The 17,446-nt window shown below is 40.4% G+C and overlaps 1 protein-coding gene across 1 annotated transcript in view; it reads left to right on the top strand.

Annotated features, from left to right (window-relative positions):
• Positions 1–17,446, top strand: part of LOC140243389 (uncharacterized) — a 122,679-nt gene that overhangs the window by 62,620 nt on the left and 42,613 nt on the right. The window contains exons 19-30 of the mRNA XM_072323070.1: positions 279–524; positions 1,789–1,921; positions 3,534–3,740; positions 5,221–5,399; positions 5,921–6,163; positions 6,620–6,774; positions 7,537–7,962; positions 8,974–9,948; positions 13,348–13,572; positions 14,117–14,262; positions 15,291–15,420; positions 16,094–16,208. Of these exons, the coding sequence (XP_072179171.1) occupies positions 279–524; positions 1,789–1,921; positions 3,534–3,740; positions 5,221–5,399; positions 5,921–6,163; positions 6,620–6,774; positions 7,537–7,962; positions 8,974–9,948; positions 13,348–13,572; positions 14,117–14,262; positions 15,291–15,420; positions 16,094–16,208 (3,180 nt within the window). The remainder of the gene's footprint in view (positions 1–278; positions 525–1,788; positions 1,922–3,533; positions 3,741–5,220; positions 5,400–5,920; positions 6,164–6,619; positions 6,775–7,536; positions 7,963–8,973; positions 9,949–13,347; positions 13,573–14,116; positions 14,263–15,290; positions 15,421–16,093; positions 16,209–17,446) is intronic.

Genomic DNA, 17,446 nt, shown 5'->3' with positions numbered 1-17,446 from the left:
GCCAGTTCTCATCATCTTTACATTATGATGCATGTCCTCTTAGCTTGACATCATGTTCTCTTTTAGGTTAACTCTCTTAAACTTGATGTAAAGTTGTGAAAGACACATTCATCAAGGGCACTGGAAAGGGCATTATGGTCCCCAAGGACAGGATAAAAGATGCTGCTTTTCATTCTCGGCAGTCTACCAGTATAAGTGTTAGGTGGAGGTATTAATCACCTTCAAGATATTTCTAGTCTTTCCTTTACCATGTCACCTGCATCTCTGCAACCAAATAGGTACTACGTGACTGTCGTTGCCATCAACATCTTTGGAAACGCCACGTCCCAACCGGTGGAAATGACCCTCCAGGCAGAGATCGCTACCCTGGTCATCAAGACATCCTCATCGATCCTGGTCGGAGAGGCTACCGTCTTCCAGGCGCAGCTCGCTGCTGGCAGCAATGTGGAGTTCGAGTGGGACTTCGGCGACGGCTCCAGCAACCTGGTCACCGACCAGGCTGCGGCCATCCACACATTCAACAGGTTTTTGCCCTAACACTTCCGAACTTCCAGTTTCCTCTTTCTCAGTTTGCTCGAACATGTGTAACCACAGTTGCATCCAGCTTCATTTAACCCGTTGAGGACGGACTGATTTTGCTACAACACGCATTTCCCATTGATACCTGCCCAAGTGTACTGGAGACACGTCCTCAACGGGTTAATGTACTTAAAGGACAAGTTCACCTTCATAAACATAAGGATTGAGAGAATGTAGTAATATTAGTAGAACGCATCATTGAAAGGTTGAGGAAAATCGGACAATCCGTTCAAAAGTTATGAATTTTTGAAGTTTTTGTGCAGTAACTGCTGGATGAGAAGACTACTGCAGTGTATGATGTCACACGCGTACAACAATATAAAGAAAATATAAAGAGAATTTCACAAAATTTCATCTTTTGAAAAAAGTACACATTTCCCTTGACTCGTTACCAACATATTTTATGGGCAATATTATTCCCACTGTCTTTAGAAAGAGGCAAGTCAAGTGCTCTTTTATTATGCGAAAAAAGTGAAAATGTGTTGAATTTTCTTTACATTTTCTTTATACTGTTGTATGCATATGACATCACAAGCTGTAGTAGTCTCCTCATCCGGCGGTTCGAACACAAAAATTTTAAAAATTCATAACTTTTGCATCAATTGTCCAATTTTCCTCAAACTTTCATTGATGTGTTCTGCTAATATTGCTGCATTCTCTCAATCCTTATGTTTATGAAGTTGAATTTGTCCTTTAAAGACCCAGTAGCGTGGGGATACCATAGAGTGGGAAGGCTGGTCTGGCTCAGATATATTTGAGAATCCCCATAACAAATTGTGTACCGCTGTATCACTGACATTTATGTGATTACACACACAGCCAAAGAATCTTCCCTGGAGTTGAGCGTTAACGATGAGCATAAGGTTCAATACACATATTCACTGACACGTTGCTGATGGGCACTTATTTATGATTTTCAAGTGTACCCAGTGAGAATTAAATGAATATTGATTCAGTCAGAATACCCTCACGCTACCAGATCTTTAATTATGTAGAATATAAAATAAGCAGCCGTAAACTTGCCTATTTCTTAGCAGCATTCGTGCATTTAATTTCAAGTGCACATGGTACACATATATGTACCTAATGAATAGAACAAAAAGTCAATTTTCTTTGCACTTCATGATTTACAACAATGTACATAATGTTCCTGAACTGATTAGCATGTGTTGTGATGAATTTCATTTTATTTTTCTGTCTCATATTCAGGACTGCGGAATACTTCGTAACTCTGACAGCTTCAAACGGCATCAGTAATGCCACCACGACCAGAAACATCTTTGTTTTGAGTGAGCCATGCAGCGCACCAAGCTTGGGTCTTGTCGGGGGTTCAAGTAGAACTGTAAGTGCATTTTTTTTTCTCCTCTATTCTTTTGTTTCCTTTGCTGTTGTGACCTATTGCTATCAGCAAATTTGTCTAAACATAGATTACTTGTAATTTGGTATTATCCAGACTCTCTAGCTTTCTTTGATTATACAACTTGTCTCACATGTTTCCAGAAATGTACCACGAAAATAGAGTGCTGTGACTTTATCAGAGGGTAAGAGAGTGAAGGGTTACATTTCCTCTTTCATACAGACCCGTATGTGACCCGCTGCAATAAAAGGATCCGAAAGTCTGGGAAGGAAATTTTTATGAAAATGACATGCCATTATTCCCTTGCTCTTCCACTTTAATGTCATATATAGCATGACTCATAAAAGTGCTCAGTTGCAGAGATATCGATGATTTCATTAGTGCATGTCGAGTGGTTTAGGAAATCAGCATTTCGAGAAAACCACCTTCAAAGTTTTCCACTATCAGGATCAAAGGGAAACAAGAAAGTTTTCACCGTTTGACAATAGAAAGTACGCTCCTAGCAACCTCTGCGATGCTCATTCAAGCTTAGCGCCAGCGGTCTACGCATGACCAATCAATAACCAGGATGCCACACACTGACCAATGAGATCACACCCTCGTTGCTAGGGGCGGAGTCTAGCTGCGGCGCTAAATCCAAATCTTCGTACACGTTTCTGTTCCGTTGAAAGTCGGAAAATCATGGCCAAAAAAAAACGCTATTTTCTTGCCTTTCCTTTCATCATTAAGCTTCAGAATTTCAGTAGATGATAGAAGATGCATTAGACTATAAAATTATGTCAAAAACAGAAATCTGAACGTTCTGATGGATTTTGATGATCCGACTTCAAATTTGATTTTCTCGGCTCTCCCGTCAGAGACTTTAGGATCCGTTTGTTGTAGTGGATCACATATGTCTGTACTGTCTGCCATCTTCTGTCAGGTTTGTGATATCTGATATTACCAATTTTGTTTACATCTCTGCCTATTGGGCAATCGTCCAACACTTACGATTAAAGGGGCATTCCAGATGATTTTCATAATTTCACATCATAATAGTTCCCAAATCGACAGTTCCATTTGTAGAGCTGTGGAATTTACTGTGGTCCTTAAGCAGAGAAACCAATACTCTGTAAAACCTTGAATTACACTGAACAATGCTGATGACATAGATGGCTTGCATATTTCAGTAATGTAGCAGTGTAATTCCATTACAGTACCACTAGATTAACGAGTTCGCCTGTGTAGAATCTATGCATGCTTTCTCCTTTTGTTCTGCTTCCTTGAGCCCCAACTCATACATTCTTATGGTGAGGCTGCTATGTCATCATCCTTGTTCATTGCAATTTGATATGAATTTTGAAAACATTCTTATTCCTCATTCCAATCACTATAGATTCTGAAACTCTGCTTCATTTGAATGTGAGACGTGTTTGCCTTCAAACAGGTATTGTAAATACAGAGACAAGTACAGTATATAAACTGTGTGCTCGTTACCTGACTGATAATTAGGCAAAGCCCTTTCCACGTGGTGCTATAACCAAACCATGTTGAGGCTGGATGCTTTAATCCACACCGAATACAAACATGTATTTTCAATGTCCACCTCTTGTGTCAGGTCAACTTCTCGGAGCCAGTGCGAGTGGAGATTGAGATCTCCATCGATTGCGACATCACCGACGAGACCGTCTACCGATGGATGCTCTTCCATGCTGACAACGGCAGCCGCCTGATGCTGGATCCGCGGCACGCCTCGCTCCAGAAGCGCACCCTCTACATAGCAAGTCACGTGGTGCCTCTCGGGCAGTATCAGGTCACGTTGGAGGTAAGACTCGATTGTAGAGAGCCGGTTTTGAAGAGCACCTCAAGATTCAAAAACAGAGCAAGGTGCCTTTAGCTACCTTTCTGTCCTCCTTCCACCCCACCTCTCTCTTTGTCTATATATCTATCTTTCTGTTGTCTATCTACATGTGTATCTCTGTATCTACCTATCTATCTATTTATCTAAGTATCTACCTATCTGTTCAACTATCTCTGTATGTACCTATAATCTATCTCTATATCTACCAATCAATCTATCTATCTCTATATCTATCTATTTCTGTATCTACCTATCTATCTATGTATCTATCTATCATCTATCTATCTATCTACATGTATGTATCTACCTATCTGTTCATTTATCACTGTATGTACTTATCTATCTCTGTTCCTATCTATTTCTGTATCTATCTATCTATCTATCTTTCTATCTATCTACCTATCTATCTATCCATCTATATGTACCTATCTATCTCTATATCTACCAATCAATCTATCTATCTCTGTATCTATCTATTTCTGTATCTACCTATCTAGCTATGTAGCTATGTATCTATCTATCTGTCTATGTATCTACCTATCTGTTCATCTATCACCGTATGTACCTATCTGTCTGTGTATCTACCAATCAATCTATCTATCTCTGTATCTATTTCTGTATCTACCTATCTATCTATGTATCTATCTATCTATCTATCTGTCTATGTATCTACCTATCTGTTCATCTATCTCTGTATGTACCTATCTATCTCCTGTATCTACCAATCAATCTATCTATCTCTGTATCTATCTATTTCTTTATCTACCTATCTATCTGTCTATATGTCATCTGTCTATATATCATCCATCTGTCTCTCTATCTGTCTATCTTTCTTAGATCTCTGTTCGATTTCTATTTCCTTTCTTTCTCTTGTCCTGTTATTCTTCACAATTCTGCATGCAATCTCTCAAGTACCTCAGAAACTGCATGTTGCTCTTTTGAATGCTAATGTCTACTGGGTTTTGTTGCTGTTCTGACTTCTTCTGTTTGAAAAGACAACTGCAAACATACCATGCACATGCATTACACTCTATGCTGTCCTCTGTTTTCTTAAGTTTGTAACCAGTAAGTCTGGAGATGAAACTATATTATCAGGAAATGATAATTGATACAGGATAAAATGTCTCATATGCAGAGGTCTGTTTGTGCAGGAATTTATAGCGCATGCATGTGTTGTTCCTTTTTCGTGTTTGTTTTATTCTGTATTAGTAAGCGTCATTCATGACGGTTTTTCTCTCAGGGATGAAGTGGTGTTAAGTCAATATGAAGTCCAACAATGACAGAGTGCAATGGTACTTTTTACTGCATGTCACATGATTAGCAGTCGACCAGCCAGATAGCAAGAGTCTTTGTAGGTGTTGTGTAATCTGTGATAACCCTGTCTGTAACAAGCTACTGGGAAGCACTGGTAATTGAGCAAATTGTGCTTTTCTTACTGCCGCAGGTTCGAATGAACAAAACCATAGTCTACGCTCAGGTCTCCCTCACTCTCACCATTGTGGAGAGCCGGCTGATCGCCGTCATAGAGGGCGGCACAACTAGGACGATAGACAGCAAGATGCCGGTCTACCTCAATGGCGGTTTCTCTTTTGATCCAGATCATCCGAACGATGCCGACCTACGGTAAGCTTTCGTCCCCCTCTGCTTCTGGCATGGAAAGGAATCATACCAAGGGATGGGATTGCATAGCTTTACAGCTTTACAGAAATCTGAGCTGACAAAATATGCCCAATTCCCTTTAAAATCTAAACTGTTTACTCAGTGGGAGCCTATCAGAGACGTTCCTTCAGCACTATAGGACTAACAGCGTGTGACACATGACTATCAGCACAGCTCTCCAAAATGATTATTGTACATTTTTTTCTTCTTGTTGCATGCTCAAGTTGTTTTGTCTTCAGTCTGACTGGAAAAAGCTTTTTGTTACAGTGTCCTGTGATGGAGCACACTGCTTTAGAGCAAATAGGAGCTTTCAGTTCTGGATTATTTTGCTTTATTTGGTGAAGCTCTTTGCTCCATGACTAGTGAATCCATTCATGAGATAGACTTTCCACACACTAAAGTTGGGTGTATAGATCAATTACAATTGTTTATAAAAACGAGGCATTGAATTTCACATGGGATTGGTCATGTCTTCCTTTTGAAAGGTACAACTGGACGTGTCGTCTGATGGACAACCCAGCTGAACTCTGCTTTGACTCCGCCTCCCTTGGCAACCACTCCGCCCCTCTCCCGGCCGCTAATGAGTCAGTGGTCTTTCCCTCCTCGCTGCTGCGGATCGACCTCACGTACTGGTTTGTCTTCTACCTGACGGTCAGCAAGGGGGACCGAGCGCCGGTCACAGTGTCCCAGGTTATCAAAGTGGTCACCACTACCGAGAATATGTACGAGTAAGTTGGACATCATAATTAGGCCATACTATTATCTCTTCCCCCCGCCCCCTCCCTCCCAGCCCTGTCCAATCCAGAAACTCACATTATGGAAGCATTGTTGTCTCCTCTGTGAATAGTATTCCTCTGTTGATTTACTTATCTGCAGATGGCAAGTGACTTCAAATAGCATCCTTTTTTTTTCAAAAAATGACTCCAGATGTAACATTTTGAAGTAACACTGTCCTGTGCACTTTTGTTTCATCTTGTCTATTTGTTGTTGTTTTTTCTTGTTAGACTAACCTAACTTTATTTGAAATTAAAAAAAGAAAAAAAAAAAAAGAAGCAGGTTTGCCAGTTGTGGGTTTTGCCTCTACAGACTTCCATTTTAATATTGCAAAGATTACAAAGAAAGAAAATGTTTTTAATATGAGACTGGGGAATGTAACATACTTCTCTTAACCGTTCATCTTGCAGGGTTCTCGTTGACTGCCCATCGTGTGACGAGGGTTTCGTGAACTCCAACACGGAGCTGACTCTGGAGGCGCTGTGCCCGACGTGTGGGGACAATGTGACCATGGTGTGGGAGCTGTTTGTCGTCTTTGACGGCACCACCGTTGATACCAACACAGGTGTGGCACATTCGCACAGATAGATATACTCGAAAACCAGAAACATTCAAAGCATGACATCCTTTTGCACTGTGTGAAATTTTCGCGAATTGCCACTCGCATCAATGTATTGCGTAGACAAAAAAGCCGTCACATCCATTTTACTTTCCTGAATCTTGGCTTCTCGCAAAATTCAGAAAAGTTTATGCAAATTTTTGGTTTTACAGCAGATAGAAAGATGGATTGATGGATGGATTGATGGATGGACAGATAGATACTAGATAGATAGATAGATAGATAGATAGATAGATAGATAGATAGATAGATTGTAGATAGATAGATCGGTACATGGGAGAGAGAGGAGTGCTTTCTATGCTGATTGGCGTGGATGTCTGGAAACTAATTGTCCAAATTCATGAAATTCTTATGTGGAGGTGTTTTGATTGCAACTGATTGACAAATTGCCCTACATCGACGTAAATGTTGATGAAGGGCAATTTGTCAACCACTTGCTATAAAAAATAATCGTCCATGCAAGATTTCCTACATGTAATTTCTTGTGCGTCATCATGGCCTTCCCTTTGAACTGAGGCACATTGCTACACTTGAATGGGCTTGCTAACTTTGCAACTAGGTCAAGTTTGGATGGATTACTGAGTGATGATGAAAAAACTTGGCCAGTTAAGCTAAGATCCTGGCACATAAAGGGTTAAAGAGGGAATACTACACCTAATCCTTATGATTTACAGAGAAATTTGTTTTCCCCCAACTTGTCTTCATCAGCCTCCAGATGTTGGCGTGCTGATGGGTCAGGGCCTGTAAGTAGTGGTGTCGTCTCCACGACAACCGCAGTAGCTCCACCCACCTCCCACAGTGCGCACACCATCACCAGTGGCCAATCAAGTCCGTCAACTCCACCCTCTGACTCCGGTTCCACCACCAGCCAGGCGCCAACAAATGCACGACAGAGTTCGAAAGCATCCACCTCTACACACTTGTCCAGTGCCATCTCCAGCACTGCAGCCGATGGAACAGGTTCCACAGATGCGAGTGAAGTAGGGCCTTCTACTACGCCACAAGTGTCCACTTCCACCCCACCATCAAGTGGGACAGTGTCTACAGAAGCAAGCAGTACACCGACGCCCACGTCTTCTGACCAGCCAAGCAGCTCGCCTTCATCTACACAGACAGTGTCTACAAAAGGATCGAGTAAGAAAATCAGGATATAAATTTGCTCCATCAATGAAACCTATATTTGACACATTTGATAACAATGAACAGCATTATTTATTTGTTTGTTTGTTTTTTGTATGAAGAATTGCCCTTATTGTTTGAAGATGACTGTAACTTTTTGGACTACAGTCAGCAGAATTTTTTTTACGGATGTTGCATAACCCATTTATGCTTTTCTCAAGATGAAGTAGATGCACATTTTCTCCTGCATCAAACTGACCAACCACCACAAGTTCTCCATTTAAGAAAACCAAACAGTTTTTGCCTGCATGAATGTTTATCAGAGTTAGATGTGAACTTTGTACAACAAATTATATTATGAAAGTGTTGTGATGATTTCAATCAAGATTTAGTTGTTACAATGCAAACATAGTTTTGATTTGCCTGCAGAACTGTAAATGTTGGCTCTAAAGTGTATACATACATATATGCTTGAGAAATGTGCAAAACAACAAAAAACATGGCAAGGGAACATGCAAGTTATGCTGAGTTGAGGGGAAGGTGCATTCCAATGTCTTTTGTTAAACATATCAGTGCTTAAGCAATGATTGACAGATGAGGTCACAACAGGAATATTGGTTTGGAAGGATTTTTTTGTGGGCATATCCGTAATCTGAAGAAAAATAGAAGAAAAATTAGTTAAAAATAAATGGAATGTTTCTAGATATTTGTTTCACCGCAAAAGTGATGTTGAGGGTATCATAAATCAACCCAAATCAACATGCATTTGTATTTCAGAGAACCTTTAGGGGTCTCACATCTCACATAAACTTTATACAGGATTCATCAGGCATCTGTTGACGAATTGGATATTTCACCTTAATTTACGCATCACAGTCTTCCCTGTATCCAAGCCTCCTCAAAAATAGAGAAGTCAATTCTCTCTGTTCCTCTTAATACCGTAATGCAATGCAACCATAGTAATTTTCCCATGCAGCAATCTCAATTAGTGTCATCATGGAACCATTTTGTACATGCTACCCACAGCTAACTCTGCAGGATCGTCAGCAAATATCACTACGGCAACAGCTGTCTCGACGACGCATACCAGCCAGGGAGGTTTCCCTCCGGGACAGAGCTTCAGCGAGACCTTTTCTTCTTCGGAGACGAGCAGCTCCTTCGCTGAGAGTTTCTACAGTTCCATCGGTCTGGGCAGGTCTGCTGAAACAAACAATGGCACAAAGGAGAAACCTGACGAAGACGGCAAGAGTCGCAGCGCATCAGAGTTCTCGAGCGGAAGTCGGACGCAGCGGAACGTGAGCACTTCCAAGAGTTTTGCAGATGCAGGATTCAGTTCTTCGGTAGCGGAAGTGTTTTCCTCGTCAGCTGCATTTAATGCTCCGTCTGCCGGTACCAGCATATCTGCCGCAGGCTCCTCACCGGTCGAGGAAGATTCCTTTGCTGAGGCAGTGTCATCGTTTGCTGAGCAGGACCTTTCCCCGCAGGGGTCGTCATCGGTGGCGGAGATATTTCCAACATCTTCTCGTCAGCAAGCGTCAACGAGTGCTGCTGGAACCACCACACCACCAGCACCGCTGGCCACCACACAAGCAACATCTGAAGGTTCAACCCCGCCGCCTTCTTCCACTGCCAGAGGAGTCGAGTCTAGCTCCACAACCCCAGCAACAAATGTTGATTCCCTGAGCAGCAGCGTAGTGGAGGATTATTCCGAGGACTACGCCGAAGACTTCTCGGAAGACCTGTACGAAGACTACTCGTCCGTCCCCATCAACCCCTCTACGGCCTCCACCACGCACACTTCCCTTACCACTGCCCAGCTGTCTACCATTCACCTCTCCACCACAGGAGCCACCAGTGGTACCACCAGTGGTACCACCAGTGGTACCACCACACCAAGGTCCACCACAGCACCGCAACAAGTGGTGGAGGACTACAGCTCTCTCCTGGAGGAGTCTATCAATGAAGATTCTTTCCAAGAAGAAAATCCTCTTGAAAGTGGAGGTAAGTCAGCAGTCATCTATCTAGAGCAAGTGTTTACATCAGGGGCATCTCACAATGAAGAGTTTAATTGCAAAAAGGACTGAGCACCATTTTTAAACATTTTAAAGTAAGTTTATCATCAAAAAGAGCAAAATAAAACAATTCCAGTGATACCACACTTGCAACATGACAAGGAATATTCTTGAAGTTATGATTAAAACCAGCTTTTGAAGTTATGACTAAAAATATTCTGTATTTTTGGACTATTTGCTTGTGTTTTTGTAGCAGCTTTTATCGCAAATATCTCAACTAAAGCGTGATACAGTCACAAAGGTTTGTGGGAATGATGCATTCATAAGAATGTCACTGTTTGTACGAATTCTGGAGTTCGTACGGCCACCTTACGAAGAGAGGGTTTTGTACGAAGTTAAAATCTTGGACAAGACCATCGACCAGGCTATGAACTTACAAATGGTCTGCGAACCTGCGGCTGATTTCGTACGGCCTTCTTAAAGGTAGGGAATCCCATTTGCATGCCTTAAATGAAGAGTTGTATAAATACAGTGGTATGTTGAAGAGAGTATCATTTTAGAAACTCCCATAAAGTATTGAAAGTGGAAGGTAACATTTAGTACATTTTTATTGACCGTTAGATTTTGAATTGAATTTTTTTCGGGGCTCACCGTAAATTCCAGTACATTACTAGGCTACCTTTGCAGACCCATGCACTGCATGTGTGTCCATCATGTATATTTTGTGAAGAAAGTTCACCAAAACTTACAAACATTTCTATATACATTCTTGCCACACACTCTATATGTTATTACATCAGCTCTTATACTTTTAGATTTGTGTTTATAGATAAAAAAATACAGAAGACTGCAACAAAAAGGCTTAAGTGTGGCTGACACACAGAACTACTGAGCAGTTGAGTTTTGTGCATTATTCGAATTGTAGATAACTGTTGACTTCCAAATTTCTCAGCAGTGGCCTAAACAAGTCCCCGGAGATTCATATTTAATGTTTTGATGCATTTTGGGAGGTCTGTAAAAGGTATCCCCTACCTTTAAGAAGATCTTACGAAATTGTCTAAAAATCGTTCGTACGGCGTTCGTAGCAGTTCTTAATGGTATTTGTGACCAAGCCATGAGCAAGAATGGACATAACTTGTTTTGAAATCATTAACTCTTCAAAGGTATACCCTGTCTTTGTGATATTCTCTATTAAGATGTACATGTATTGTACTGTTTTCTTAGAGGAGGTGACTGCTAGTCTGCTGTTGTATGCAAATTATTCCTGGAACGTCATGTTAATCTGCTCCGACTCCTCCCCCCCCCCCCCCCAAAAAAAAAAATAAAAATAAAAAATAAAAAAAAATAATGATAATAATAATAATAATAATAAGCAATTTCAATTTTGACTTCACACATGACCAATCAGGTTTCCATGGAAAAAGCTGGAAAAAAATGGCTTTCAAATGAAGTACCACAAAGTTTTGATGAAGGGATGTTTGCATAACCGTCATATTTCACATATAGGTATTCCTATGTTGATCAAATTGATAACAAAGACAATTTACGGAAATTCTGTGTTACAGCTTGCAGGACATTTATCAAGTATTAAAGAGATCTTTCAAAAAAATATTGTTTGTGTACAGAATAAATGAATCTTTGTGTGTTGAATGCACTAGAATAGACAATGCCATCAATGTTGAGATTGTAGAACGTGCAATGATTTTGCTACAGCCTATTTTTTTTTTATATCTTTTTTTTTTATAGCTGTTTGGAAATGGGCATACTGTTTGCATCTGTTGAACATTATCCAGCTATCCTTTGCTACTATTATTGCCTGTTAAAGAAATAATTGACCATTATTTGTTTTTTAACACAGTATCCAGTTCCTCAGAGAGTGAGTATGAATGTGTTATGGATGATAACATGGCGACATTATCTGGCGAACTGACCTAAACTAATTTTCCATTAATTAGTGTAACATGAGGCTAAGCGTATGTTCTTATAGAATAATGTATAACTTTATGTACTTCTGTACTTCTTTCAGGTTCCTGTCAAAACTTCTGATATTTCAGATCCTATCCGCAAATAGTCATGTACTTAAAACTTTATGAGAGGGAAACTTTCAACAATAACTCTGCAAAAATCTGTTCTTTTAATCACATTGGATTTACGTGTACACTTGTATGTTCATACATCATACACATGCTACAGTTTAGCCTACATCTACGTACACTATACTTTCAGTTAACATATACCAAGTAACATCTGTTTTGTTCTTTTAATGTGATAATAGGAGTGGTACTTATTTACATCTTGTTTCTATTTACAGTGTGATTTTTAATCTGAGGGAGTGGAAGGACTTAAGAGTTAGGAAGACCTTCTTTAACCATTAAGTGTTGACTTGCAAATGAACACATCCCATAAAGCCAGTGTATACTTGTATTTTTAAAACATACTTCCACAATAATGCCAAGGGTACATACAACTCAAGTGTGGAGATCAGCATCAAATAGGAGCATTTCATGGTCCAAAAATGTAATGATAAGATACTTTAAGAAGTAAGATCATTCAGTGATATGATAAATTCAAACTACCTAGAACATGTTCTTAAAATCAGAATAAGTGACAGAAAAAAAGGAAAAGTAATAATAATAAATCATTCAAAAACAGTTTAACACAGACCAAATGGTCAATTTCATTTTACTAACAATTTGCCAAATAAACTGCACAATGGAAACATCAAAAGAAATCCAACATTCATTCTCTTCACTTACACTCTGTCTTATTGCTGTACTTGGGTGCACATAAGACTCCTTCTTCTGTTTGTGCAATTTATCCCATCCTGTTCCTCTCATAAGCAGTGAGAGATTTCATTGTAATTTTCAATTTGTATATTTTAAAACAATTATCATTATTAATCATCTGACTTGATAAAGGCGCTGCAACTCTTTAAGGAAACTGACCGGAAATTGAAGAAAAGCACTTTTCTTTCCTCATGCCAGAACCACTGGATAGTGTGATGTTTTTGAAAAACTGTCTCAATGCTACTTTGATGGTTATTCCATGAAAAATTAGAATCGCAGATCAACAGCACACCCGTGCCTATTTCAGTTCCTGACTGTATATGACAAATAACTTTCACAATAATCTGCCATTAAAGTCAGTACTGCAAAGCTACCACTCTTGCTTTAATGATAAGTATCCATTGGTGGCTATTGTTTACAACTTTCATATGACCAAACAGCAACAGCCAAAAAATAAAAAGGAAGTTAGAAAAAAAAAAATCTTCAAAGGAAAATCTCTGAGAAGAGAAAAGAAAGAGGATCTCCTTGAAAAAAAAAAAAAAATCACAAGAATCTTGGATGTGTCATAGTGAAGTCTTTATCTGCGAATTATGTCCACTCAGATACGGAAGACAGTGACAACAACCAGAGCAGCGACGACAATGGGGATCCCGTCGCAAATCTGGAAGACACATACGAGGAGCACATCGTCGCCAAGCGACGGCAGCCGGTGGTCATCAGCGAGGACTCCACCACCACGGGGCTCAAGGGTGGCCAACTCACCCTCAGGGACGGACTCTTGGAAGAGGGCCGCACCTACGCCGTGGCAGTCAAGATATACGAAGAAGGTACAGGATTGCTGGCTGTCATCCCTTTGCCTAAATTCAGGCACCAGGTCTAATGTGGTGTCAAGTATACACATCATTCTATGATCAGTTGGTGCCACAATGTACAATTGTACATTAACTGTCACACCCAGACTCATACTCGAATTGTCGTGGGTTTTGGTGTGAGGTGTTTGGTGTCAAGAGCAAAGCTGCTGCCAATCTTATTATTATTTCAAATTAGTTTCAGTAATTGAATGTGAGGTTTTGTGTTCATGTGGTGTAATCCATACACAATAGGCATGCAGTGTCTTACCCACAGTGTGCGTTGTGTGTTTTATCAGTCATTAGAGTGGTGTTGTACACTGTAGATACATGTAAATACACAGAAACATATGTACATGTACATACACATGTACATTGTACATATACTCTATGTGTATGTATGCACACACATACTTGAGCATTATTAACATTATGTTGAAAATATCTGCCCTTTCCCTGGTTTCACCAATGACGCGCTGCATTTGCTTCAGTTTTCACATCTTTTCTCTCCGTGTGGTCACAGATGGTGGTGCAGGACAGATCGGCGAAGCCTTCCAGTACGTGACAGTGAACGAGGCCCCCAAGTGGGGAGCGTGCACCAGGCTCCCGGACCAGGGCACGGAGCTGGAAACGACCTTCTCCGTCGACTGCCACTCTTGGCAAGATGATGTGAGTCTACATCTTCATTTCCTCATAGGGGGTAGGGGGATGGCCCAAGGGGCAGTAAAGGGAATAGCATCACAAACATAATCTCAAACAGCATGTTCTGAGTGAATGAATGCAATCGCATAGTGAAATGTCAAACATTATATTCTGAAATCCTTCCTAGGAAGAAATTTCTTCCTAAGTCAGGATTTTTTCCTAAGTGGTATTCTGAAAATCTTCCTAAGTTTCTTCCTAAGTATACTTAGGAAGAAACTTAGGAAGGGGGCGGGAATATGCAAATTTCTGACTTAGGAAGAAGTTGGTATTCTAGAATGCACTTAGGAAAGAATTTTAGGAAAATATTTAGGAAAGCCCCACCCCTGTCCTAAGTACGTTGTTAAGAATAGCAAACTGCAAGCATCGTGATAGGCGCGCTTGTCAGTCATTACGCGCACATGTACTTTGATGCGCGAAATGAGCGTGAGAAAGGGGACATGCCGCGCACTCGTGTATTTGACCCTACGTCATAGTAATATGCGATTGTCGTTGGTTAGTTCCTTATGATACGCCATTTCGTATTGGCTTAGGAAAGGACGTGGGCAGGGATAAGGATGGCCTAATTTGCATTAAGAAGTGCCTAGGAAGAAATTTCAGAATACCAATTTTGTCTTTCCTAGGCACTTCCTAAGTTTCTGACTTAGGAAGAAACTTAGGAAGAAACTTAGGAAGATTTTCAGAATAATGTTCCGGGTGATTATTAGGTTATCTTTCTCACTGAACTGTGAAAAATATTCACTATCCCCATGTATTTGCTAAACAGTGAAGATCTTCAGTTTAGGTGCAAAAATGAGTTCTTTTAACATAAAACATGCATCATTATTAACAAGAAAAGGTTTCTATTTCATTTCAATTGCATTCTGAGGTATAAAACCATGTTTGCAAAAAGACTTTGTTCTAGAACCAATTTTGTGAAGCCCTTTTCTGGGGAAAAAGGGATACTTTTAGGCTAGCAACATCTGACTCCATATTGTTGTATGAATGTGTCGGAATAGGACTTGCCGCTGCTGTACGAGATCCGATATAGTCTGAACCAGTCGGACCCAGAGACAATTCTCTACTATGGCATGGATTCATCCATTCGCTTCCTGCTGCCTGCTGGACATGCAGAGAACAACCACAACGGTGAGTTTGCCAAGAGTGCAAGAAACTGTAATGTTTTGATGTTATTAATAATGTATGATGGAGACCATTTGGTTATAGGTTCGATGGCATGTTTGTTCCTACATGTAGTCTGTTGTGTATATTGTATGGTGTCTTTTAACCCGTTGAGGACGGACTGATTTTGCTACAACACGCATTTCCCATAGACACCTGCCCGAGTATACTCAGGACTCGTCCTCAACGGGTTAAGTGTTACAAGTATAAATGAATAGCAGTCATGGATATGATACTCTGTAATCGCAAATTGTTACACACATGGATGTATCTAATGATACTACAGTAACCAGTTCCCTACACAATTTTGACAAATCCTTCGAAGTTAAACAATTGTAGTTCTCTCATATATTTCGTCTCTTTTTTTTTGGGGGGGGGGGCAGTTGACCATCTTTGGCATGCTCTTTAACCCGTTGAAGACGAGTCCTCCGTATACTTGCACAGGTGTTTATGGGAGATGTGTGTTGTAGCAAAATCAGCCCGTCCTCAATGGGTTAACCATCTTGTCTCTCTCTCTTCATCCTGTCCATCTATTATCTCTGCCTCTGTGTCTCTTCATCAAGCTCTCTCTGTGCTGTTCATGCCACCTGGTTTCATTGATATCTTTTATTCTTTATTTTCATTTATTGTCTTTTTACAGTGTACCTGAAGCTTGCTATTGTGGACAGCCAGGGAGCCAAGACATCAGTCTGCGACATAGCGATACCGGTAACCCCAAAGGAATTTGGCAGCTTGGAAGAAAAACTGAATTATTTGTGAGTACCACCCAGGCCTAGTTTTTGCTATTGGAATGAATACTCTTTACACACTCTTAATCACTACAGTAATGTGGCCACCCTGTGCAGTTCAACAAGGAGACTGGTGTTCCTCTCTCTCTTGTGATGTTATAGAGAAGGGTGCATGACAAAATCTGAATTAGGATATTCAGTCAACCTTGCCTAAGTCAAATCCCAAAAGGGATGGGAGAATATCCTTTGACTGACATGAATTTGGACTTACACAATAAAATGAACAATGTTCGACTTATGCAATAGCATGACTTGTGCGAGGTTGACTGTATATAGCCAAGCACGCAGGGTGCAGTATCATGAGTGTCTGATGTCTCGTAACTATCAGAAGAAGAACGTGTGTGCCATTGAGGCACCAAATTTGTGTATGAAGAGATAGGAAAGGTCTCTTAATGTGCAAAATTACTTTCCGTTGGGATTGTTTGGGTGGCCACATGCTGAGTACATTCTGCCTTCTTTGTAGTCCCAAGTGTCGAAATCTGCGTCATTCATGAGTATAGATGGGAAGGGTGCGACACTGTAAAACACGATATTTTTGCGGCATGAAATTTTCGCGAGTTGCCTCTAACATTTAGTGCATATAGTGTAGACAAGAACTTTCACATGCATTTTAATTTCGTGAAACGTGGCTGTCGAGAAATTTGCGAAATTAAAATGCACGCAAACATTCCTCGTTTTACAATACTCCCTGTAACATGGAGGGAGATGACACCCTTCTGGCCTCACCTACTGAGGACATGGCTATGCACAGTGCGGAGTTACCCTGCACTGTGTTCGTCAACATTGTCGTTTTGATGCAAACAAATTTACGATGTGCCTGCCCTCCCCTGTCCATCGTGAATGCATGCTCAGTCCCTCCCCCATCCTGATGGTAGTATGAATAACCTCCTTGTTTATATGTATCCCAAAATATGGGATATGAAATGACATTTGTTTTGTTTTGTTCTCATTTGCTCCTTTTGTTCTCATCCTCCTTCATGCATGATGGAAATGCTGTGGTTATACATATTTGTAATATTTTTGTTTTGCTTTGTTACTTGTACATATATGAAGGGCCCTTCATGTGCGTTTTGTCCCTGATTGTGTTGTGAATGTCTTGTTTTACTCACTGAATGCGTGTATGTACATACAACAGTTCAGCCACAATTTTATGCCTAAATTGTAACCTATAATCTCCCTTGCAGTCCGGCCTTCTCAAGCTTTTA

The sequence above is a fragment of the Diadema setosum genome, chromosome 20 (assembly GCF_964275005.1).
Source record: "Diadema setosum chromosome 20, eeDiaSeto1, whole genome shotgun sequence".
Classification (NCBI taxonomy): Eukaryota; Metazoa; Echinodermata; class Echinoidea; order Diadematoida; family Diadematidae; genus Diadema; species Diadema setosum.
The sequence above is the reverse complement of the archived record's forward strand: the minus strand, read 5'-3'. Positions and strand labels throughout refer to the sequence as shown.